The 26748-nt window shown below is 46.3% G+C and overlaps 2 protein-coding genes across 3 annotated transcripts in view; one reads left to right on the top strand and one right to left on the bottom strand.

Annotated features, from left to right (window-relative positions):
* Positions 1 to 26748, bottom strand: part of LOC118508221 (limbic system-associated membrane protein) — an 82903-nt gene that overhangs the window by 15587 nt on the left and 40568 nt on the right. For both annotated transcript variants that reach the window (XM_036047810.1, XM_036047809.1), the window contains exons 4-8: positions 10231 to 10377; positions 8636 to 8836; positions 8080 to 8201; positions 7259 to 7406; positions 1553 to 1650 (exon numbers count right to left, since the gene is read on the bottom strand). In XM_036047810.1, the coding sequence (XP_035903703.1) occupies positions 1553 to 1650; positions 7259 to 7406; positions 8080 to 8201; positions 8636 to 8836; positions 10231 to 10377 (716 nt within the window). The remainder of the gene's footprint in view (positions 1 to 1552; positions 1651 to 7258; positions 7407 to 8079; positions 8202 to 8635; positions 8837 to 10230; positions 10378 to 26748) is intronic.
* Positions 3676 to 7463, top strand: LOC118508222 (proton-coupled amino acid transporter-like protein pathetic). Its single transcript, XM_036047811.1, has 7 exons — positions 3676 to 4334; positions 5419 to 5478; positions 5549 to 5699; positions 5801 to 5922; positions 5991 to 6308; positions 6447 to 6659; positions 6801 to 7463. Exons 1-7 carry the CDS (start codon positions 4276 to 4278, stop codon positions 7210 to 7212), a joined length of 1335 nt encoding a protein of 444 aa, XP_035903704.1. The 5' UTR covers positions 3676 to 4275; the 3' UTR covers positions 7213 to 7463.

Raw genomic sequence — 26748 nt, 5'->3', positions numbered from 1 at the left:
TGGCTGAGGGTTATTAGCACACTGTTTATTCCATACACTAACACTGATACTGGGGTCCATGAATCATTGAATTTAAACCGCCATCGGTTAACTAGTCGACTAGGTGGAATGATGGATTCCAAGCCAGGTTTTTACGCTTTTAATTTTGTTCTAGTGGTTTTCTACCTATTGAATATAACAAATGATTAGATGTACTCCCAGATTGTTCGAATTTATGATCATTCCTTCGTGGAGCATTCTTCTTTTGAAATTTTCAACTAGGTGCTTGAATCTCATTATAAGCCTTTTCGTTATAGGAAAAAAAATCCAATTTAAAAACAGTTCTTTTGTTCATGCAAGAACTAGATTTCAGCTTCTTACGTTGAAATAGCTCATGAAAAAACATTCTTAAAGCAAATAAATCCGTGCTGTTCTTGATCACACGGCTCTTGTACTGCGGATTGCCTACTCAAAGGCGCAAACTAGTATGGGTTACAATTAAATTTGATTTCACCGTTTAAATTCCAGTTTTCTTGAGTCAAACAAAACGCTTTATTATATTTCTTCGTCCACAACTAATATTCAGAAAAGGAACAAAACCAACTACTTTATTCAATTCCGTAAAAAACTTCTTTTAACCTGCCAACCAAATTCAAACTTTTGCAACGAAAAATCAACATCCGGCCCGTACCACCTTCGGCCTGCACCAGAAGGGTTGTAGTTTAAAACAAATACAACGGCAGGCAACAAAAAAAAGTCGTTTACAATTAACGTTTCCATTGCAATGTAAATAAATCGTTAGCATTCCACTTAAACAACTTTTCGGGACGTTGATTTACATCGCCGTACAGGCGCCCTAGCACCGACCGGACCAAGGTAAAAGTTGATCGCAAATGAATTACAAAGTTTGACGGTAAAGTTGTCGCCGTTTGCAGCAAAACTGCAACACACACCGGTGAGGGTAAGGAAATATCACATGTTCTCGTCGTCGGTTAAAATGTCTTGCCACCGAAAAGAAATTGTTGCACAAATAACAGTACAGCGTACATTCGCTTGTCGTTGGTCCCCAGTTTGGGGGGGTTGAAGTTTTCCCGAAGGAGAGTGGGGAGGAAGAAGGAAACCTCGTTTTAAATGCACCAGAGTAACGCTGTAACGTGATCCCGATCCCGGGTGGAAGACAATTTCGAATGACTGCAATGTTGATTTCGTTCGCATTATTTTGACTTTCATCGTCTCGGGATGGAACCACGACGTCTCGCAGCGACTGCACCGACGGTAAACTTATGTTTTCCGAGATCGAGAGAGAGTGAGAACGACTATGATTCTATGAGTCCTCCCAGTATTTAAGAGGACAGGTGAAGAATCTCGTCACGACAAAGTTTTCCATGTCTTTGCAAAACTGTCAGAAATCCTAACAATTAGTGGAATTTTTACTCGAGTTTACTTTTCACTTTCACGAGAACTCCAGGCGCCTGGATTCTGGGTCCAAGCCCCGACCGAGTGACACGGTGTAAAATGGTGCAGCTTGGTACAGGCGCCCGGTGGGAGTTTGAAAGTTTTAATGAGTGCTTACCTCCGAGTTCACGTCACCGTGCACGATGCATACGAGATCGATGTCGAAGCCCTCGCTGGCGTGGACCCACGTCTTCTCGACCGTAATGTCTGGTGGAGCTGATGGGGAAAGAGCCAAAAAAAAGAGGATAATGACAGTGGTTTAGTAAATGCAATCAATTTACAGCAAGATGCTCTTAACAGGTATATCAAACTATCAAAGTCATATAATTAGAGAGGATTTTACGGGTTCCTCTAGTACCGTCAGCTTTTATTCTGAGCCCAGCTACTATGCTATTAAGCACAACCTCTTGGAATTGCTTGCATACATCCCATAAAGTAGGCTATTGTTGGACTCCGAACAGAATAGTAACATTCCCAGGAAAAGCGAAAATTTCTCATGGAAAACATAAAAATGTACCCTTAATCGGGCTACACAAAGCAACGAAAACACAAATGCATACATTTATGCTCCCGAGTGTGTTTTCTATTTTCCCAACTACGCCCTCCATTCAAAGAAGGGAAATGGTTGCAACAAAATCCATACAAAACCATTTCCCCGAATGTTAAGTGTTTATGCAATTTTCGTGATCCACAATTCCTTGCACGCTAAGCAGAGGGAGAGCGTGCGCGCGCGAGAGCGAGACCGTTTGGTTGGGAGGGTTTTCCTTCGAAACGATCAGGCTCGTTACGAGCTGTTCGTAGGAACGTCCGCATCTCGAAACACGTTCCGGGCGAGATTTGCGAATGAGTCTCCGCTCCTTGTGCTTCGCATCCTCGCAGATCCTTCTATGCAACAAATTGAGGAATGCGGCAAATGCATTGAAATTTGAATAAAGGTAAACACTTTCACCCTCGCTTTTCTGCCCCCCCTCCAAACAGCCCCTTCAGTGGGGTGGTGACTTTATAAGGTGTTCTCTCCCAATACACCCACCAGCAGGCATTGAAGCGCTGTTCGAAACGGAGTCAAATATTATTGGCATGTGCACGATTCGAGTTTGTGCCCGGAACATGTCTTTGCCGCTGTTGCGGCTGATGCTTTCTTATGCTATTCATAGTGCCTCCCCCATTGCATGCATTCAATATCGCCCACCCTTGAAGCCAAACAATATGGAGCAAAATTTATCATATCAGAATTTTGCACCAATTGTGTGTGGATTCGTCGCCGGGACGCCAGGAATTTAACGCCCGCTCGCCCGAGGCACACAGGGAAGAATTTGTGTTCGTGTTCGGCGTGCGCCATAATGATCCCGCTTGTGTGAGTGGGAAGCGTTGGCGATGCCTCATGAAATCAAATTACTCGCCCTAGCGTATCAATGTATCGTGGCAAAAATATCGCGAAACCATACTCGGAATCATGTTCGACCAGAGCGATTCGCCTTTCGCCAGAAATCAATATCCAATTAGAAGCATTCTGAAAGGCGTGCACGGGGGTACATTCTTGAACGCTCGGCCCAACCATCGCTCAGAACTCTTTTCCACTCATCACCTTGTCAGGGTGAGTTCATTTTAGATTCATTCGAGTGAATATTAATATCTGTCAATCAAGATCGCAGACATTCTTTATCGCTGCTTCGAACAATGCTTGGGCGGGTGGGGGGGGGGGGGGGGGAGCCATTCTGGGCCGCAACATACTTGCACTTCCACCATCTTTAATTCATTCGTGGCTGAGGGCACACAAAACATTCGGCCCGGGTTCATAATTAAGCACCTCACTGAATGAAGTGGTAATGAACATAACGATCGCTTTCGAAGATCTACGCTTCGCGCCAACCTTGACCCGAATGAAACTTCACCGGCCTGTAATTGCGCGATCGTGCACGTGAACCACGCCAGTGAAGTGATTTAAAATTCCGCAGCGTCTTGACCGTAAACGAGGAAGCGTCACTGGCTCGTCGAAGAGCGAAAAGAAAAAACAGGGCAACACTGACGACGTTAACAATCTTCACCCTTCATCTCGATGGTGGACTGCATGATGAATCTTATTGTTTTCATTGCATAAGACACGCGGAGAGGCTCGCGTTTTTTTACGTTTCGCTTGTGTGGCGTGTTTGCGAAAACCTGTTCATACCGCTTCCAAGCTCCAAGAATCCATCATCGGAATCGGCGTGCCGGGCGACTCTTTGGCTGTCATCTCGGCTGTAAACGCCATCAGTCACGGTACGGCAGCGAATCGGTTCAGTTCGGTGTCCAGCTTGATTTGCTGTTCGTTTGTTGGGCTTTAAGTTTTCCTTTCGACAAGTTTCGACAAGGTTCGCACGAGCATAAGTGTCACATACAGCAACTCCCGAGGTGGTGCGGGGAACCGTTGCCGAAAATGTCAAGTGCGTACTAAACACACCCGAGATCGCCAACGGGGGTCTCGCAATTAATGCGTCGTGAAACCGTGACGGACCGATGGCGTGTGTGTCGTTTGTTGAGCTGGTGACGTGCCGTTGTTTATGTCGCCGAACCTCCAGAACGCTACGTCAAACCAATTAGTGCGGACGAGCGGCGAGAACATCAATTGAACTAAATCTGATTCCCGCACTTGAGTGTCTGTGCGTTCAAGTGTGCCCCGGCGATATCGCAGCCGATTCCGATCCAACCCCGAAAACGGTGGTGTGATTTTGCACGATCGATCAGTTTTAAAGTGTTGCTTAAAGGTGGCTGAAATCGTGGTTGTGTGCTTGTGGTCTGTTACCGGGGCAATCGTTTTGGGGAATCGTTGTGGAAAAGCTTTGTGGAGTTTGCGGCTGTGAGACGATGGAGAAGGAACCGGTGCCGGAAGGTGTGGAATTGCTGCCAGTGAAATTGGATGGAAGGTAAACGAATTGGTTGAGGTTAGAGTAAAATGCAAGTGTCGTTTAAAGTGTACAGTGGGTTAAGTCCTCCGTGTCCCGAATCACGTCATTCTCAAATTTAGCATCTTAAACCAATAACGAGAAGTTCGAGGAAAAAAAAAGACTTGTCAGTGTACCTGTTGGGCCACAAACCTAAATATCGTCTTTCGCTGTGTTCTCACGCTTCAAATAAGCTCTCTCGAATTTGAACTACTCGCTTGGAGCGTGCTTTGAGCTCGCTTTGAGCTTATGGCAGTGAGATGAAGTTAGAAACAATGATGAAGTCTGTATAAAGTATTTTATTTACAAACTCAAGTCTACTACACAAGCAATCGAGCTGAGAAGCTACAGTCAAATGCAATCAAGAATCTACGTACGATACCATCAGCGTCATCAGCGGGGAAGCTGATCCTGGACGATGTCTTCTCGATTCCGGAGAACTGACACTAAGCATATTGATATTTAATAAAATTTAAATCTCCCACTGGATCTTACTGACTTTGCCTAATGAACCCTTAAAAAGGTCAGAAATTCATTGTCCCGTAATTTAGGCCTTTTACTTCCAACAACGAGAGAAAGTTCAACTGAAACAGCTGGCTGAGAATATCAGATAGAAGAAAATTTTTGTTGTTAGTCTTGCTGAATATTAAACAGCGCTAGCGGGTCCGACACTTTTAGGAATAAAATCCGTAAAACCAATGCCATCAAGATGATTCTTGGATTCTCTTCAAGTTTTTGGTCTCTTCTTCAATCGAATTACCGGTATTTGTCAGTTTGAGGTTGAGGAATGGGTTGTTAGACTAGACAGTATCTGTGTTATGATTGAGAGTGACCGATGACTACATCGACTGTACAAAGTCGACTGCCTACTTACAATGACAACTCCTAATATTTCTTAACTAAAGACGGCGGAGTAGCTGATCGCTTAGGTAGCAAAAGAGATTCTACAAGTGAGGACCCAAAAAGTAAAAATAATAAAGGAAGACATGAGAAGGAACATAATGACAATCCCATCAAGGTCGTAAAGCTTCTTCTAACCCAAATCTTCCTCCACTCAAATTTACAGTCAAATTACACCCAGCGTTTATGACCCACACAAGTACAGAGATGTGCCGAATCCAACCTCGTAAGTATAAACGCTTCCCCGTTCAGCATAAACCTCCCTCTTTTAACTCTATCTTTCGCTCCACCCAAAGCACCTTGGGCACGTTCGTGCACGTCATGAAGTCGGCCCTCGGCATCGGAATCCTTTCGGTGCCGTACGCGTTCAAAAACGGTGGCCTCGTGTTTGGCGTGTTCGGTGCGTTCTTCTTCGCGATGCTCTGCTCCCACAGTGCGCACATATTGGTACGTACTCCGCCCCGCGCAAAAAAGAAGAAGAAAAACCCCGAATCAGTACCACTGTTTCCGTAAAATATCGCAATCACAATCCTTGCTCCGTTTCGCAGGTCAGCACGTCGTACAAGATATGCAAGAAGGAACGCATACCGGTGCTTGGATTTGCCGAAACGGTGGAAAAAGCTTGCGCCCAAGGTTCGGCCACCGTCCGGACGCTCGGCACAGCGCTACGGTCAGTGTGTTTTTGTTCTCAAGTCTCACGCCTAACGCCTAACGCGCCTCTTCTCCTTCGGCCATCAGGAACATCATCGATTGGTATCTGATGCTGACAACGGTCGTTGTGTTCATCGTGTTTGTCGGCACGACACTTCGCGAGGTGGTCAACTACCGGACCGGATGGGACTGGACCGAACGTACCTACATACTGCTGGTCGGTGTACCGATCCTGTTCATCACGCAGATCCGCGAGATCAAGTATCTGGTCCCGTTTTCGGCCATTGCCGGGTTTCTTATCCTCGCCAATATCGTCATTTCGCTGATCTTTATCTTTCAAGAGCCACTCACGCTGGAAAACCGACGCATGTTGCCGACCGCATCGACGGTCGCACCATACATGGGGTGAGCGAGTTTGGTTTTTTAAACACACCATCTGTCTAACACACACTGCCTAAGGGGGAGTCCTCGTTTTCTTTTTCTCTCTCACTCTCCCCCCCTCCCTAATGGTATGGTCTGTGTGTGATTGTGTCAAATTTCCAGCATCGTGTACTTCGCGCTGGACGCAACGTGTCTCATCTTTCCGCTGGAAAATCAGATGCGTCACCCGCAGCACTACCTCGGCTGTCCCGGCATCGTCAACCTCAACTACATCTGTCTGGCCGTCCTGTACAGCTTCTTCGGCGCCGTTGGCTACATCCGGTACGGTGATGACGTCGAAAGCTCCATCATACTCAACTTCCCCACCGAAAACGTGTAAGCAAGCATGTTCCCGGTGTCTGCATTTGATCGCCGGCCTTATCGACGGTCGTTTTTTCGCACCCACTTTTTCTCTTCTCTTCTTTTCTGATAATATCGTTCCCATCCCAATTGTTTTTCTCCCCTCCAAAACTGTAGGCTGGTTTCCTGCATCCAAGTGCTGTCCGCCGTTGCGGTACTCTTTTCCATTGGGCTGATTTTTTACGTGCCGACCGAGATTGCGTGGAAGAAATTGCACACCAAAGTACCGAAACAGTGGACCGGGCTCGCACAGAGCGGGCTACGATTGGCCATGCTGCTGGTAAACATTGCGGCCGCCTGTGGCATCCCGCATCTCGGCACATTTATGGGACTGCTCGGTGCAGTGCTGAACCCGATCCTGGCCCTCTGGATACCGCTAATCGTCGATACCGTGTATCGGTGGCCAAACGATTTCGGCCACTTACGATGGCGACTCGCAAAAAATGTAACGCTCGCCTGTTTCGGCCTATTTCTGCTCGTGACCGGTACGATTTCCAGCGTACGGAACATTATTGAACTGTACCAGTGACAGTGGAGCAGTGCAGGAAAATCAGATAAGTTGGACGAATACTTACACAGCACCGTAACTTCGATGTCGACGTGAACGGCTTCCCGGACGCCATTGTCGGCGGTACACTGGTACACGCCGGCATGATGCCGATCGACGCGTTCCAGCAGGAGTGTTGGGCTTTCGGAGAGATGTGACGATCCGCTGAATGCATCCTGTTGAAGCAATGGAGCAGAGTAATAAAATCTCATTACATCATTTTGTAGAAAAAATCTTGGGCTTGTGTGGTGATTGGTCTACTGGATTATACTAGCTCTATACTAGCTCACATTTCTAATTCCTTGAATCTGTTTTATGGAGCCTTTAATGCCTATGTGATGTACAGTTGTGTTCAAAATAATAGCATCGACGCTCGGAGTTCTTCAACTTTATGTCTCACCAAGTCTTCCATATCAATCACTTGTTTAGTAGGACGAGTAGGGCGATCCTTGAGATGTTTAACAGAAGATTCAGCTGCCATTGTTACTGTTTTGACCACAACTGTACCCTAACCAAACATGTTCGGTCTTCCGCAAAATTCTCGCACAATGCATTCATGCTAGTGCAGTCAGCTATCCGAACAGAAATTCAATACGGCACACGGTAGAAAGCATCCGATAGTGATGTTCGTTTTTCACTTCAATTCCTCCCCTCATGGCTCGCGCAGCATAATTTACAACTCCCATGGACCGGGCTCTCGATAATACACACTCTAACGCACCGTATTTACACACAGCCTTTGACTTCGATCGCTTCGTTTGTTTTCGATCGTCGCCTCAGGGTTTCTTGGCGGTCGTCGGACACACCGCAAGATGATGCAGAATTTGCAAGCGGAAGAAACTGACTTACCTTCTTGTGCCAGTAGATGGCCGGCACTGGGTTACCGGATGCCTTGCATTCCAACGTTACGGTGCTACCCTTCCGGGCCGTGATCTGTCGGTTCTGGGGAACGACTCGTATTGTTGGAGGTACTGCAAAATATCATTATTCGATTAGTGTGCTTTCAGGCATTCAACAACGTTGTTGCTGCCCTCTATTTGGCGAATGATTGGCGTGCTTCGACTGTCAAACACGGATATCGCTTTCAGAGTTGCCATCGCAACACACACACACACGCATGACACACTAGATGGTTTATTTGATACGATGATGACGACGTGACGTTGCGCTCTCGTCGTGTGCCGGAAGATGACATTTCCCGGACGAGAGAGAGAGAGAGAGAGAAAGAGAGACTCGGACACACCGACCAGACGACGAACAGTTTGTTCCGAGCTATTTGTTTTGCAACGGCCAATTCAAGCGCAGCATCGGGATTGATTTTCTTTCACTAATCGATTCCCAGCACGGTGCGATGCCAAAAGCAGACTCGACCCGTGGTGGACGCCGTTTCGCACCGCTTACTTACCCAGTATTTCCAGCGTGTGGACCTGATCCCGGCTTTCGTTATCACCGATCTGACAAATATAATCACCGGCGTCCTGGATTTTCACGTTCGCTATCTGCAGGTTGTAGCCCTCGACCAGCTTGAATCTTGGATCACGTGTCACCATTAAATTAGCTGCCGTAAGCACCGAGGTCCCCCGACGCCACAGCAGCACGTAGGACCCTGTTACGGGATGGCGAAAAGGGAGCGAAAGAGAGAGAGAGAGAGAGAGCATGAGTGCAAGCACATGAGCTACCAGGTCGATGCGTCGTCGTTGGCCATATGTTGGGATGAAAACCGCAGTGCCAAAACCACCCGGGGGACGCTCGCAACGCGTTCGCAACGAGGCTACACGTTGCCTGTTTTCACAGTTTTATGCCAGAACGCAAATAGAAGTCAACGTTACGGGCCTTCGGAGCAGGTCAGGGACAGGAGCATGCAGGAAGGCGAAGGACTGAGGGAGCATATAATAACAATAATGACAACGAGGCTCGAACGCTATCGAAAACTGGCAAGCAAACGAAGGACCATTAGCATGCAACCCGTACTGTGCGGCCCGTACCGAAACCCGGAACTGTCGATTCCAGGGGTTTGCTCTCGTTGTTCGGTCTGGTTAGGGGGCCAATTGAAGGTAGATTATTAAAAACACAAAGTACAGCGCAAATATTAAGCACATACACACACACACGAACGCAGGATAGGCCCTGTACGGCAAATGTGCGGTTTGGAAGTACCGTCTACTATTGAGTACTTATCGACGAGGCGGTCGGGCGTCCTACGACTTCCTGCTTTTCCTTGTTTGATGAATCGGAAAAGGAGCAATCTTGCTTACCCTTAAATGATTATGGGCTCCCGTTTAAAGCCCCGTTCGTTTTTTGGGGATTCTCTCGGAAGAGGGCGCTAATTTTATTGCTTTTTAATTTTATGTTCATTGGTTGAATATTTTTGAACCATAAATTGATGGAAATTCAACAAAAGAACTGATGAAAAATACCAAACAAACATCAGCCGTCCAGAACCGTATCGCCGACAATGGTCATCGACTAATTTGTAGTCTTCATTCCTAATAACCAGAACCACACCTCACATTAGGCGAGCTCTTTGTTCTGCATTTGCACCGCATTAAAGCCCAACTGGAAGGGTTAAAATAAGAGCCGCCTCATGCGAACGGATGACCATTCTGTCCTGCTAGCGCTCGTTTGCATATCTCGATTGCGGAGCCAGGAATGGGAAGATTCATGCAAGATCGCCCGAACCGTCGTAGAATCCCGTTGTCCGGTCTGGCATCGTCCAGCCCAGTACGTTCGTCTGGCCAGAAAAGCGAAACCCGATAAACAGACGGCTGTGTGGTCGAAAAAGCCCGGCCCGTACAGGCACCGACGCCGGCAAAAACCTTATTTACGTGCTGTGCGGGTAGCATACATTCAGGCGCTTACAGAAATTCACCACTCGCAGAGCACGGAGACATCCAAGGTTCGGCCGATTCCCCGGGTGGTTTTACAGCGATGAGAGGATTGCCAAGGGGTGGAGGTGAAGACCGGATGGCGTATACAGTGTACAGTATACACAATACTTACCCAGATCCTTTACTTTGCACGGCAGCTCGATCGAGTCGCCGATGATAGCCTTGTAGAGATGCCCTCGAGTCATAAATTTCGGTGCGACGGTTGGTGCGTCAGTATCAATTGTTGAAATAAATGGCTCCGGGAAGCTGTGGCTTAATCCTATTATCGGTCCAGAGTCCAAGACAAGCGGGCGACCGGGGCCCGTTTGGTTGTCGCGAGAGGCAAGTGCCGGTTCCAGTTATGAACGAGTGTGTGCGAAAGCGGCAGCAAGGGCGTTTGGGAAAGAAATATTTTGCAAAGAAATTGGTTAGTGGATGTTTTGCGGTCAGCTCAACTTAATCATGCGATAAATTCTTTAAGGGATGAAGTATATTTTTAGCCCACTGGAGGGAATAAATTGAAAAATAAACGATAAAATGAAATGATAATTTAAGAGTGATATATTTGGTACGATATTGATAAAAGAAGGGTCTTAATTGTATACTAAACAGACAAAATGTTCGATGAAGAAAAAGTTATTTACCAATAAACAATAATAGACAGACCTGCGTTATTTTTGCATTCTCGAACTAATCTAGCCCTAAGGAACTAAAGGTCCAAGTTGATCATGTAACTTGGCGGAATCTTGCAGTGAATTATATCAAAATGCTCGTTAAACATAAACAAAAAACACCAAAACGAAGCCTGCCAGTTTGCTAGGGATGATTTTAAACCATTATTTTCATGAGACGCAGCTTTACTGAAAATTGCGCCTAAAAGTATGCTAACTTCAATTATAATTACCATTGCGTCACTCGCCCACGGCACATGACAATTATTTTCTGTTCGGTGTTTTGAGAATCGTATTAAAAGTTTTCAGGCCAATAATGTAATCCACAGAACGAGACTAAAACAGGATGATTATGAATTTGACCCTTCATATTGTAAACAGTCTATCGGCACTCGTCGATAATTTCAAAGGGAATAATGGATTTAAAATTTCCGGTAAAAGCAAATGGGTATAGCTTGTGAAAATTATATGTAACAATGCAGATTAAATTTCGATTGTTAGTCAGCCTTGCAAATGCTATTTGTATCTGTTGCACAAAGATGGTTTTATTTGAAAAAATAATCAAATAAATTATTCGATAAAACTACGAAACCCCTCAACTTGATATGCTATAAAGCTTATTTTTTCATGTTTTAAAATACAATTGAACATAAAATTTATTCAATCTAGTTTTCTACATGAACTATTTCCAGTAACCACCTCGTTTGTCTGCACAATAGCATTAGGAAAGAGGAAGACCCTCATTCATACCCTCATTCAACCGGTGCTCTCTCATACACACACGGCCGCTTCCTCAACGCTAAATGACACTTTTTATAATTGCATTCCACGGGCACCCTTCAGCTAGTTTAATAAAACTTTTGCACGATTCCTGTCAGCAAACAATGCTGCTGCTGCTGCCGCTGCCACCGCTGCAGCCTGTCAGAAAGGTGTTACGTTACGTTACCTTCCTCGGTCGATGCGTGCCAGCCATGATTGCCAGCCCCACAAGTTCTGGCCATAAGTTTTTGACGCAAACCCGGTAAGGGCATATGCGTGTGATTTCGCAGCCCCGTCCGAAAAAGGGGTCACCGAAAGGTATCGGACCGGGGACGAACATGCACGAACGCCCCGGCATCAACAGTGTGTATCTTCGTGGCGTTGGCTAGAGCGTTCGTGAAGCCCGCAGCATGTACACGAGGACAAGACGTGTACAAGCTGTTTATGCACTCTCGGTGCATAACTCGGGCGTGTGTGGTTCCGGTCCGTATAAATGCTACTTCCTACCTTCCTTTGTCCCGGAAGCGCGAACGCCACCAGTGCCATGCTATCCAACACGTCTGACGCCACGGCCAGAACTCATTGTTTGGGGGGCTCGTGAGCAACAATAGACCAGCACCAATCCAAATTGATCCACACGAACGACCACCACCTTTAGGGAAGGGTGCTAATAAGAGCGTTCCAAAAGTGCACCCCTGGTTGTTGTTTCCTTTTTTTTTTGTTCTATTCGTGGCCACGGACGCCCCAGGTGAAGATGGAAATATAATTGATTAGTTGCGTGATTGGATTCAATTTGTGTATGAATTAATCACCATTTTCAGGATATAATAGTTGATTATTTTTCCATCGAAGCAAATCCGTCGATGTAACACATACACGCACACATACAAGCTCACCCATCAAGACCGGCGGGTTATGTAACCCGAACCTTACATTGTCCACCTCGGTATCAGCCTGTACGGCTGGTCGATGAAAAAGTTTTGGACAATGTCCTTCTCCGAATCGCGGGATCTAGCACCGAAAGGGGTTTTTTCTTCCCTTTTTTCCTGCTCCCATTATACGTTGCCGTTTCCGGTTTCGGGTGAAAATCATCAATTTCATCCCCATTTGATGTCGGTTCCAATCGTTTTAATAAATGACGAAATTTACGACCGAACCAAGTCTCGGTTCCGGCCCTCGCTAGAGATGGCGTCCTCAGATAAGCTGGATGAGTGGGAGGAAAGGGGGAGGCAAAAAAAATAACCACCCTCAACCCATCACACCCGCAGTGTGGAAACATAACGGATACACGGAGTTATTATTGGAAGGAGCGCATGAAACAGGGAGCAAACAATTGGAACAAGAAAACGCTCGGCTGAATGGAATCGAATCAAACGCTCAGGATCGGTTGCGGCAGCAGCACATTATGTTCGGTTGTTGTTTTGCTGTTTTGCGCTAGCTCTCTCTTTCTCTCTCGGTTTAGCCCTTGTTGGTGGTGTAGAATTATTTATTGTACGGCGACCGCGTGGCGATAAATATCGGAAAAATGAGGCTTTTCCTTGGCCCGCTGCCAGACAGGCTCGAATGTCAGTCATTAGCGAGGCCGCTCGGTTGATCATCGACAACGACAACGTTTGGTAAAAAAAAGGGATGGGGGTTGGGAGGGCTGAAAACGTGACGGAATGGGAACCGGGAAGATTTGGCGGATTTGTAGCTTAGCCTGGCGTAGAACAGCGCTTAATCGTTGGCCATGCTTTATGATTCATCGTTGTGGTTATTGAAACAGATGCTTGTATACAGGCACAGTCGATTCTCGCGACCGGCAAACCGTTGCATTATAGTAGCATTGCTTTAAGTTTCTTCCACTTTTACATTAAAAGCCAATTACGAGCTTCAAACTCCTGCCTAACTAGCAATGCAATTATTTGCATTTATTAATGCGACGGCAAATAATTAACGCAGCAAACCACTTCGATTCTAGCTCGACGCAACCTAACCCATAAACTTCCTTTTCCCCCATGCTCCCGCCCTACCCCTTGACCCGGATCCATTATTTACCCGGAAAAGCTCCAGAGTGATAACTTCCTTCATTATTCAACCATAAACTTCTGCACTAATGCATCGAGTATACGCCACGCGGTAACCACTGCTACCACTACCACGCCACCATCACCTTTTGCCCGTTGCTAGTTCGCATGTGATTGTAGTTCAGTTTGAATTTATTTCCTTTTCAATTATAATGCTATCTTTATTTCATTCGAACGAGGGAGGGAGTGGCAGCAGTGGGAGGAAGAGGGCGGGCTGGTCTCACGCGAATCGAAAACCAGTGCAGTGCAAAAGATTCGCACCATACCGTGTACCGCAAAGAGGTCGTTCGGCCGGCGATGGAGACGCCTGGTCGCCCGTAGGGTCTGGATGGAGACGCCCGGTCGCTCGTAGCGTTCGCACTCGCACAGCGCACTGGCCGGAACTAGCTTAGCGACGTGCATCCGGCTGCATCGCATGGAGTGGCTTTTTTATTTATTAAATTCGTATTGCACCGGGGTTTTTTGGGGTGGCCACTGCAGCCAGTAGGACGTAGTGCCGTGGGTTCTTCGGTGCACAAGGACGACCAAAACCCCGAACCGAACACTGTGCGGGCGGCAACTGTAGCGTGCGAAAACTCTCAAACTCATAGCAAATTATTATTTATGACACGCTATCTGTATATAAATGTGGCGTTTATTGGTGTGTCCAATAACGCTCGCGGAGGAGGGGTGAGCACAAATCGGAGCGACTGGAGTGCTAACAAACACACTCCCTGTTAGGTAAAAAAAAGCTCTTAAAAACCTCGGAATGCTTGTTTGTCTTGGCGAGCTGGTTTACGTTTAGAGCACGAGTGAAGGATCTGCAGTGTAAATATGGAAATTTGTGATGTTTTGCTGTACACTCAGTGGTACACATCTAGTGGGTGAAAATAGAACACACGACACGTCCTTCACGCGCGCACCCAACCGAACGCCATGGACGGAAATGGACGCGTGATACATTAGTTCTTGGTTTAATACTATTAAGTATCTCGCCCAAGTTCGCTCCCCCGATGCGGTGGTGGGCGTGTTTTATTCCTTATCCTTCGGTGTCCGAATTTCCCGAACCCTGCTAAGCCTTCCGTGCTAAGATTAGCAACGCACGGCGCTATCCCATCGCTTTCCATCGCTTTCACTTTAATCCACGTAAAACCCCAACATCAACAAACCATATCTCACTATCGAAAACCCACGACGACCTGCTCGTTCGTTACCAATCACCCCGACCGTCGCCCCGAATAGGGTCGGGGTCGGTTTGTGCAAGTTTATTGGTGCGTATTGTTCGCATGGGTTGCGCCACGCATCGGTGAATACAAATTCGCACGAAATTCCGCTTCCGGAGCCAGCGTTTCGCCAGCGCGACCGTGACGCAGACGCGCCGAGACCGAAAAAGGGGATTCTGTCTGGGCCGGCTGGTGTCTGCCTGGGGCGGTGGGGGGGAAGCGGTGCAGGGTGGAAAAATCTTTATCACTCACCCAATGTTTATTCGCTACACGGTGAATGTTTCACGCTTCGAACTTCGAAAGCACAGCGAAAGTGGCGCAACTCGGGCAACTCGGGGAGCGAACGTGACCACCTGCCCTGCCACCCAACAGCTCACACCCAAGTGCGTAAATATTAGACCAATAAATTGCTCTCCGGTCGAAATTAGCAGGTTGGTGCGACCCACACCCACACCGACCGCGCCGAGTTTGGGAAATTATTCCCGCGGGAGCACTTTCGCCACGTGGAGCTGATGGTGCTGTGCTGGGGAGGCAGCTGCCGCTGGTGGAAGTGGTGGATTAGAATTAATGATTGAATTTATCGCTTCGGCACTGGCGAGGGTAGCAAAGTGCCGCAATTACCCGGAAAGCGGCGTTTCGAGACGTTCGGCTTCCAGGTCTTGAAGTGCACCGGTTTCGAGCGCGAGTCGGCGAGGCGCGCTCTCGAAATCGGTGGCCATTAGTCTTCCGTATAGTCATCATTAGCACTTGCAGATGGTTTTTGAGATGCGCACCAGCGCAATGATGTATCGTATTGGGCTTGTCAGTTAATAATTCGTTGTGAAACATTCGCCAATACGTAGCAGAATCGTTTGGCGATGCTGTTGAGAAGTAATGCTTTTGATTAGGATTATAATTAAAGGGCTTAAGGTGGGCAGTTTACGCCTAGTAAGATCTGACATTAAAGTTCGTTTCGAATTTCTCACTAATATCCCCTCGCCTACAGTTGATTTGATAAGAATCCAAATGCTGATTATGGAGTGTAGCAACACGAATAAAACGATAAACACGGATTATCCAGCAGCCACAAAATCGATATCGAGCTGTCTGTTCATACTTCGGTGTTGCGTCCTTGAATCGTTATACAACAAACTTTTTAAATTTAATTTTAATTAAATACTCGATTGCTCTTTAATGCTTCTATAACGTTTCCAGGAAGAAGACTTAAAGCAATTTTATTTCATGGAAATTCTATTTCGATTCGCTCGTCCGCCCCCTAGACATTCATCTCTTTCAGTGTAGTTGATGTTATAAGTATGAGCATTTATTTTTGTAGTTTTACGAAATTATCTTAAGCTCACTTTTCTGACAGGCTTGAATTGATTTTGTTTTTGTTAGAATACAGAATAAACGGCTTATAAATAAGAAGCATATCGTAGGGCGCACATTAAATTCTTTCCATACTTATATTTCCATAACAATTATTCTAACTTTATCCTTAAAACACTTCAGAACCCATCACACACACGCATCTCCACTTATATAAATCAATTTATCCATCAATTTCACTCCTGTATTATTGAATAATCTCTCACAACGACCGTGCCGAGCACACATGCTCACTTTTAGCGTAACTAAAATCACCAAGCACTCGGCAACGCTGGAAACTAATAATAGAAACGCCCCAACCTGGACCGAACGCTGGACCGAAGAAGAAGGAACGTAATGTTATGAGTTATCCAGCTCCCCATCCGCTCCAAACCGGCGTATCAAGTGTTGGGAACACGGTGTACCGTGTGGAAGCATGAATTTTAATTAAACTCAAAACCTAATAAAAACCCTCGGCCCCATACAACGTGAAGCAATAAAAGGTGCTCGTTGCTGCCAGTTCCTGCTAAAGCACTTCACCTGTTCACCTGGGTTCCCCAGGAAATGGCCGCAGCAAAGCTACCGGCCAGCATTTATGAGACGCTCGGTGCCAAAGGGCTAACCGCCAAATGTGTGACTCAACTGGATGGAGCCACCCATGGCTGTCGGACCCGCACGGGAAGTAAACCATTAATATGCACTCCCGAGTGGAAGCGAGCGAGCCCGTTTGCACTGACGCGCATTTTCGCTCCACCGCTAATGGCAGTGAGCACGACGTTCTTAACACTACAGCACCCAACACCCAACACGAACAGTAACCAGTTCCAGTAACCCGGGTGCATGCAACTATAGTCACCGACTGCAGTTTGCATTTATTCGAACGTAAAAAAAACGCAAGGTGTAAAGTGGAACTCAGGTTTGCTTATTAACGGGATGGGGGTCCCAGCTAACGCTTTCCCCTGCCTTTGTCACGCAAACCGATGTTTATGTTGTATATATGTGTAAAACCATTTAAGATTATGTGCAAACAAATCGTAACAACAGCAAAAACGCAACCGCACTCTTATTAACTGATAAGCAATTGTTTTACTTTTACTTACGTTTATTAACACAACATATTTACGCTAAGGATGGGGAAAACAGCGAGAGAGAGACAAAGCGTCATGTAAACATCCCCTATTAGTATTATCTATTTCTTGTTTTCCCCCGAAACATGATTTCCTATTCATACATTCGAAATTCATGTTATTATTTGTGCGCTTGTGGTACCGTCGTCGTCGTCGTGCCGTCGTGGCTCCCAGGAGAAATAAAAACCGGGGAAGCCTGTCACGAGACGCGCTCTCGATACGCTTAACAAAACATGACGAAAAAATCTACTTATCGATAAACAAGTCACCGACTAGCAGCGAAAACAAAAAAAAACACACAAACACCCAGAGGAAAGTAAAGCGAGCGAGTGGCACGATAAAGCAAGAAAAGCCTCTGGAAAATGCTCTTAAAGACCGATGCCATGTCACAAGTCACAAGTAGCTGGTACAGTCAAGGCAGCAGAAGCGAATATGATTATGCTTTTTCTTCTTCTTTCTTCTTGTATGGTTCGTTCTTTACAGTTTATGATTTTTCCCATCCCCAAAACACACACACACAGCGAGGCTTGCCAGTGCTTTAGGCGGAACAAATGCCGGATAGACAAGTTTTTACAAGGCACCGTCACCATTCGGCCATCGGTTCACGGAGGGGTTCCGACGGTTTGTTTTACTTTGTGACAAGTACAACGACTCTTCTGCGCGAAGAGTTTGATGTTTGGCCCTTGCGGCAAAGCCGCTTGACATTTCATCTTTCTCGTTTTCCTGATGCTTTTCCTCTGTGTTTTTTTTTTCCTTCTATCACTCCACTTAGACACATAGATTCGCAGCCGATCGAAAGCCAACGGCGAACCAATCCTGTCAAATATTTGCGATAGATTCGTTGATTCCCTGTTGACTGTGTGCCTGAGTAGATGGGGGGAGGGGGAGGGGGGAGGGTGGTGGGCCAAAGTGAAATGTTACGGTTAATATATTCCACTCGCTCCGTATCGCAACCGCCTGGTGACTGATGATTCTTCTTCGCTTCTGCTTTTGCTGATTGGCTTGTTGTGTCGCTTGTTTTGCTCTTGCTCTTATCACCCGGGTCTCAGAAAAACACATCCAAAAGTTTTTTTTTCTTTCGTAGGGTTTTACTATCGTATTGAAGCTATATTAGGTGGTACAGACCCGGTAAAGTGCATAGGAATGTGGGCCGCGACTCGTTTATATCAACCCCATAAGGCTTAATGCACTTTTTATGTGTAAAGTTGGGTTAAGTATTCCGGCGAAACCGGGGAACCGAGCTAATGCTACCTGCTTTGCAATCACATTTCGCGAGCCACGGTTGATTGAAAAGTGAACTTGTGTCTTTAGTGCACATCACAGCAACCTGGGTGCCCTTAGAACCCCCTGCACACACACACACACGAACCGATGGAAGTATGTTATTAAAAGAAATTATCAAGAAAAACGGTCCCGAGATGCATTAAGTTGATTAATGTTGGCTGGTGGCGTGGATTTTACGACGACAAGGTTTTATTAGATGCTAAACAACTGTGGCACTCACACACACACACACACACACGTTGAGCCATAATTTCGGTGGGGGAAAAAATCACCATTTACTTTTATTATGTACCAGCTAATTTCATGCTTCTTCATTAAACGGTTTTATTGGTACTTTTTAGTGCGTGCGTGCGCGTGTATGGGTGATGTGTTGATTACGTTATAAACAGCGATATTATAAATTACAGAATTAATTACGGCGAATTGGTGTGGATTTTAATCATAAACATGATTTAGCTGATGATTTTTTTTTAATAAAATGCTTCTCTTCCTCAAAATAGAAATAAATAGGAGAAACTAGCTGAGAAGCTTTCCGGTGAAAAGGATTTTCATACGCTTCCGGCTTCTCACCCCGAAAGCCTAGATGAGCATTTCAGCTTAAAACCGTCGCCCATTGCAACTGAGTTTAGTACAATTTTTTCTGCTTTCGAGGAATTGCTTTTCCACCGCTGCTTTCCTTAAGATTTTCCTTCACAACATCTGTGAAAGACCGGGCCCAGGCTATGCAGGCTGCGTCCGAGTGACGCAGTGTTACATTTCAATTTTCTTCCCACCAACAACGTAGGAAGCAAAAGCATCACACAATGCCATTTGCCCGGGAGAAACCCATTGTATTTTTCCCAGTTTCCTTGTCTCTTTCGCTTTCTCTTTTCAATTCCGGCGAGACTTCTGAGACCGGTGAAATCGCTTCAGGTACCAGAAACCCAGGGACAGACAGCGCCGAAAATTAAAAAAGGCAATAGAATCATGTACGCTCGTCTGCACGGGAAAATTCACCGACCAGCGCTGTTGCCTTGACACCATAACCACCAACCTCGCACGGTACGCAGGGAAATGTGCGTTTCTGTTTCCCAATTTTCCTTCCGGTTTGATGATGGCAAAATATGGATTTCATTGTACTTTACGCTCACGGGTCGGCTTTCCGTGGCTGAAACATCATTTTCTTCACCCACTTTCGCGTGCTCATTTTCACGACAAATGCTCCCATGCTCTCGCTCCCTTGCTCGGTGTCTCCCATCTTCGGATTGAATTTTCCCTCCCCTTCTCGGCAACCTCAGCAACAACAACAAAAAAAAAACGAGCTTGAAAATCTAATTTTCCAAAAGGACTTTTTCTTTCTTGGGGTGCTTCTTCCCTTCTTCTTTTTGCTTCGCTCCAACCCACCGTCTGGGATCTGCTGGTTATGATTGTTTCTTCTCAAAGGTACTAGTGATTTAATTTAATTCAAAACAACTTTATTCGCACCGAGTGGTTACCTCACGCTTACGGTGAATGGAGCAAGCTTTGAAGAATCGCTGCTTTAGGGGGGGGGGGGGGGGGAAGCGACCAAACCAGCCGACGGAAAAAAAACCACTGAAAAAGGTTAGCGCTGACTGGAGGAGGTCTATGATTTTCTTTTATTTATTTTATGTTTGCGCAAAAGAGCAAGTGTGCAAGTGTGTTGTTATTAATTCAATATTAATTGGGTGTCTTTTAACAACAATAAAGTAACAACCGAACGTTTGATACAGGTGGCGCGCGACAACGGGCAAAGTGTGTTGTTGCTATGCAGGCTTTTAGGGCTAGCAAATTCAAGGAAAAACGAAACAATCAGGCTTATGCTTGAATTCAATCACTCTAGGAAACGATTGTAGGACACTTTAAAAGAAAAGGCAGCACCAAAAAGGGGTTTGATCACTTTATCAACTTCAACTTTAAACAAATAATAATTTGAAACATGTCGGCCCGACAGCAGATGCGTCAACGGCGCCGGTCTTCACGCGGCAGGACCAGGGTTCAAATCCTATCTGGGCCGTTCTCCCACAGTGGGAGCCGATTATACAACTATCTTCTTCTTCCATGGCACTACAACCTTGAGAGGTCTCGGCCTGCCATTTCTGGCTTTCTGTGACTTGGTTTTCACCGATAGCAAAGTAGTCAGCCCTGCGTACGGGGAGGCTGATTTGGATGGGATTTTAACCCCGGTCCTGCCGTGTGTAGATCGGCGCCGTTGTCGTCTCGGCTACCGGACCGCCTCTATACAACTATACAACTATACGGTAACAATAAAATCTAGTAAGCTAAAAATGGCAGACATGACCTAAGAAGTCGTTAGGCTAAAAAAGACAAACAAAATGTCTTTAGGCAAAATATAATAAGGGGAAAGTTCAGTGGCCCAGTCGTTGGCGGCATCTAACTTCTAACCGAATTGGACTAGGTAAAGAAATTCATCCGGATCAACTAGCTATCGGCTTACAGATCAGCACCTCAAAATTTTACTAATTAAAAAAGGTCAGGTCTTAAAAATTTTAAACACTTTGGACAACAAAATGAATTCAAATGAACGGTAATGAACTCCTCTCTCAAAAGTTATGATCGTTCAAGGAACAATTTCAAATATCCTAAGAACCGAAAGCTTAAACACTAATAGAAAAATCAAATATTATCTAGTCCTCCCGTACGCAATTCCTTTACAAATCCACACCAAACACTCTTAGCTATTTATTTAAACCCTTAAACAACATATTTTATTGGACCTTTTCCCCAGCGGTAAACAACGCCCGAACACCGACATACTCAACAAGTATTTGTGTGGGCTTCGCGTTTACCTCCCAGCGAAACCGGAACCACAATCATGCCCGTTATCTTATCGCTCTTATTACACTTTACTGAACTTTTCTACATTAGCGTCGACCCCCCCAACCCCCCCAACCCCCTTCCCCAAATCCAAGACCCGGCTGCGAAAAGTGGCAAACAAACGCTTGTGAAAATCCAAACCACCGGCTCAAGATGAAGATTTTCCTCACCCATTCTGCTGCTGCTCCACACCCACTCGAAACCACCCTAACAGTTCGTTCTCCTTCATTTCCCACGATCATAATTCATAATTTTTGTTGCCAAGTCATGGTTTCCCACGAGCGCACCACTTCAAGCGGTTTCCGTCGGTTTCCACCGGCGCCACCACGCCAAGACCGAAAACTTCGACCCCGAGTGTGACCTTTTGCGATTGGGAAAGGATGTGCGCGCGAGGGAGAGAGAGAGAGAGAGAGAGGGACAGGAATGTGCGGGAGTACGCGGTCGAACCACGCTCCCGCAAGTGAAGTCAAGTGTTTAATTCGCTCAACAAAGTACTACTACTTCGTTGATTTCGCGATTATGCTCCGGCACGCTACCGTCGCTTGCGCTTTCGCCCGATGATGACTTCCTTTTGATGGTGCGGTTCCATGTCCATTTCGCCGCATCGCCAGGCCCATAATTGAATACTCAATTTGGGTTCGGGGCCTGGAAAGTAGCAGATGGCCTTCGCGGGCCGAGTTTTCTGGGACGCGAGGCAAAAGGGAAATTACAGCTCGTTCAGGCCATCGCTAGCGATCGATGAAACGTCGAACGCTTGAACCACTTGTAGATTCTTGGTGCGTCCCCCGAATCGCGGGCTCCTTTTTCACACTCAGGCTCGCCCTAGAACCTGTTCGCTCGGAGATCCTTGTTGAACAGTGTCGGGGCGAACAAACACACCGGCCCTCCGTTCCCTATTCACCATTGTCACATTGTTGTGACGGTCGAGTCCGTTTATTGGTTCTTGATGTTGGGCCGGCAAACGGCTTTGATCCTACGCGTCATTTGATTGAATGCGATCGGCGACTCGGAACGATTGTTGGGTCGCCTTAACAAAAGAACCCAGCGGGAGAGGGAATATTTTATCAGCAAACCCCCAAGCACGCGGGTGTTCACGGGAGTTACACAATCCGTCCGCTTTGATGCAACTAATAACGACGTGCACAGGGAGGGAGTTCTCGGAGCAGAATCTAATCAGCCTTGTGAACCGAAGGTCAAGAGCATGACGAACATGACGCGTTACAACTCAATTATCCCAATCGAACGCTGGGTCCTAACACCCGTTACGGTTGGCCACCGTTTCAAATCAATTTCCACTTACAACGGCGTGGAACAACAGTACCTGTGATTGGAAAATGATTATCAATCGGTTCGGAAAATCACCAGCGCCCGTGATGCGGGGGGAGGGGGGAGTCGTTTGAATAATGATTATAATTGCAAATTAAGTGGCAGGATGCTCTCCAATCTGGCTGGCGTACGATCGAAGCGGGTATGCGCGTGTGGACAAGTTGCTGAATCGATGGACGTTTCCTTGACACGTTCGGCCGGATCAAAGCTAGGCATATTATGAGCGATGAATACTGCATACCGATCGAGCGAAAGAGGGAAATGGGTGGTTTAATTTGGCGATTGACCGATGGCGATGGTGGGAATATTGATTTTCAGTTTTCAGGGTAAGAGTGTGGTCTACAAGAAAGCTGTGATAACATTCATTATCAATTCGGCAGTACTCTTGCCGACATGACTGAGCTGTCCGTTTATGTTCGACATCAAATTTTTATCTGATTCTGGCAAGCAGAAAAGTCTACTCTGAGCTCGTATAAAATTGGCTTAAAACATTCAAAAATGACAACAGTCAATATTACTACTCGGCTGACCCAGATCGGACAGTTCAAAACCCCATTGAAAGGTTTTGCTGACCAATTTTAATTGCTTCTAAATGTACCACACGAGCAAGATAAAGCAATCAATCGATGTAAAAATTGTGTGTGAAAAGTTTCGTACTCCACCTACATCACAAACTTAGCTTAACGTGATTAAATCCCACATAAATGATCAAACTCTCATCCACCCAAATACGATCAATCCATCCGGAAAAGGTTCATCAAACGTCGTGGCACGCTGGCAGCTAGATTAAATTAAAACGCTGGCCAAAACCAACCTTTTTTCAATGCCCTTGACCGATTCCGGCCAACGGGTCCAAAAGGCAAGCAACATCAACATGAAAGGTAAGTTTTCGGTTCTGCGAAACTTCCCAATGCACCTGGTTTACTACACACAAAGTAACACTGCACTTAAGGGATTCCGGGTTGCAGTTTTCACTTAGCACAGAGAGGCAAAAATAAAATTCCTCAACACAACACACATGATACCACGACACACTTTGCTAACTTTCCGCTTTCACACAGACTCCCCCAGGCTGGTGAAATTCAATTTACCACTCAAAAGCTCACCAAAAGCATCGGCACCATGGATGCCGTATGCCGCAAAGTATGCCATGAAAACTACTCCTGTCAGCAAAACATGCCAATTACGATACATCAACATTCTATCCGGCTTGCTCCGGGGGGTTTTGTGCCTTTGTTTTTCCTACCCTTCCCCCACCAACCTCTTCGTACGCAGCCTTATCACTGTTTACTTTACCACCCCCGAGAAGATCCGGCCGGCCGAACACTGACCGAGGCACATCCGGCTAAAGCGATTCGTCGCTGGCATCGGTTTCGGTTCGGTCACGAGCACGCAGTAAACAACCGGGCTCGAAGGAGTCGAACCGGAAGGAATTGGCCCACCAGGAAAAAGCTGCTACAGCCCTTGCACCCCTCCCCCCCAAACATAAGATAGTGAGCACTAGCTGCCGATAAATCTCCGAACCATTGCCACCCATCCGGGGATTCGATTCTAGATTCGTTCGCTGACCAGCGCCTGGTCCATCCCATCATCAGCACCACGAGGTATTCGACCACGACTCACCGATAGTCGGACAAACAAGAGCGCGTGTGTGTGTGTGTGTGTGTTTGAGGCTGTCTCTGCACACTAATAGGGGGGAAGCCCAAGTCCTTAATGCTTTGTCACCAACTCCAAAGGGGGCTGTGTTGTGCTATTTCGGGGAAGGCTTTACGTGTACACCCGAAAATGGTAGCCCATTAGTGCTTCCCAACAAATATTCCGAAACCTGCGCCACACCACGCACCCAGGAACCGGAAGCAAAACAACCGAAAAACAACAAGCCTGGCATGGTCACCCGCCCACTTGTGACCCGCCCAGCGTTCTACTGATTTGTAGCGGGAGCGTTTTTACGATCAACAAATGTATTTTTTCCGTCCTTCGCGAGCGCTCCCCCACACACACACACACACATACACACAGGAGCGTTCCCTCAAATGTCAAGAGCCACGGCAAACAATCAACCGTCGAAAGGGGGAAGACCGACTACAGTCGTTTTTCCTTATCGGTTTCGTTACTTTCGTTGCGAACCCGGCCGATTCCTTACAAAAACGCTACAAACGGCAACAAGAAGCTCGCGCGCTTTTTTTTCCTTTGCTGTGCCGTGTGTCTGTTGCTACCTTCCCAGCAAGACGCACCGAAAGACCCGACAAAACCGATCCGCTTCCACCTCGCATTGATGCTTTTTCTTTCTGCTCGTCTTGCTGTCCGTGTTTGTTTCGACGGCCCGTAAATTTCATGGGGCTGTTTTCATTTAGCCTTTCGTGCTTTCTTTTTCTTCTCCCTTCGGTGGGCTGGAAATATCGAGTTGCCTACCGTTGTTGTTATCCATTGCCTCCTCTCCCACTGAATGCGAGAGAGTGAGGGAAGGAAAGGCAAAAGGCAACTCGTACGCGAAACAGGCTCTTACACATACGCCTCCGGCGTCCCGTTGGCGTGCGGGGTTGCATTCAGTCGGATTCCCGCTTTGAAGGACATCACCACAAATAATGGAAAAGCTTTTATCATGATAATGAAATGGCGTATTTATACATTGTTTCATATTCATTTCGCTTTTCATTCCGCTGTTCAAGATACAACAAGCAAACACACACACACACACACTCGAAACCTCGACCAGACACACGGACACCGGGGTTTTCATGCCGGTTTTTCGTACAAGGCGTGTTACTTTATCGGCTGGCATTCAACCGCACCTTTCTCTGATTGACGACAGACGGCAAACTAAAACACGCGGGGGATCGATTTACAGTGCGAAGCGAATGGATTGGAGAGTGAAATAGGGGGGAGGTTAGATAAAGAGCGGGAAACTATTACATCCACAATGGAATGCTTTTTTATCTCTACAGATAGCTCGGAGACAATAAAGAAGTTGAGGAGCATAAAGAACACATTAAAAAACCTCGAAGCAGGTTGATTTAATGTTCTACAAGAATGATAATGGAAATAGAAATAGAAATAGAATAGAAATAGAGTAGAAAACTTCAATTACATTTATATAAAATGAAGTAAAGGATTTCTTGGGGCGGTCCGGTGGCCGAGGCAATAACGGCGCCGGTCTTCACACGGCATTGCTGGGGTTCAAATCCCATCCAGACTGCCTGCTCACACATAGGGCTGACTACTTTACTCTGGGTTAAATTAAGTCACAAAAAGCCAGAAATGGTAGGCCGAGATCCCTCGTGGTTGTAGTGTCAAGGAAGAAGAAGAAGGGACTTCTTTATCGATAGCCCAAGACCTATCCTATAGCCCTCTAAAGGTTGTAGAGCCACAGAGCTAATGTTCGGCAAATTCATGAGCTGGTGGACAAAACATCATGCGATTTCATGTAGTCTGTTCTATCAAATGCGAGGCTCGATCCATATGAGAGAGATCAGCTTATCAGCTAGTATACTTGCTTGACATTCCTATTTGCTTCGCTCAGCTCAGTAGGAAACAACGGTTTGACCTGCAGAATTTATTTTAAGCATGTTACAGACCAGTATAGGCCTTTGAAAAACTTAACCAGAAGAGGTTCTATTAACGATCAGCGATGTGGTAAACCAAACACTAGACTATAATCCCTTTTAGGAATAAATTAACACCATTCCTTTTTATTAGGCCAATAGACGGCTAATTTTGACTAGCTTCGATATTAACAATAAATCTGCGCCGAATAGCTCCACATACATTTGTGAATCGTCAAATCTCTCAATCAGATGTTATAATCCATCCAGCTTACAGAACTCTATGCGTACCATTATATCCGTTTTATTACAAACTCCAACATCAACCATCGCAACGTCCATTGATGGATGTACCATCGAAATCACCATCCCCATTGTAGGTCACCATTCTGCCACGCGCATTACTGCTCATCAAAAATATTGCCCACGGGCACACGGGTGTCTAGGGCATTCTTCTAGCCCTTTTGCAAACGATCGAACCGCACCACACTT

Source organism: Anopheles stephensi, chromosome 2, assembly GCF_013141755.1.
Source record: "Anopheles stephensi strain Indian chromosome 2, UCI_ANSTEP_V1.0, whole genome shotgun sequence".
Classification (NCBI taxonomy): Eukaryota; Metazoa; Arthropoda; class Insecta; order Diptera; family Culicidae; genus Anopheles; species Anopheles stephensi.
The sequence above is the reverse complement of the archived record's forward strand: the minus strand, read 5'-3'. Positions and strand labels throughout refer to the sequence as shown.

Excerpts from the sequence above, each read along its gene's own strand:
- LOC118508222 (XM_036047811.1), top strand. The coding sequence starts at position 4,276 with ATGGAGAAGGAACCGGTGCCGGAAGGTGTGGAATTGCTGCCAGTGAAA. Across the intron at positions 4,335-5,418 it reads CCAGTGAAATTGGATGGAAG|TCAAATTACACCCAGCGTTT; the intron begins GTAAACGAATTG and ends TCAAATTTACAG. Across the intron at positions 6,309-6,446 it reads ACGGTCGCACCATACATGGG|CATCGTGTACTTCGCGCTGG; the intron begins GTGAGCGAGTTT and ends TCAAATTTCCAG.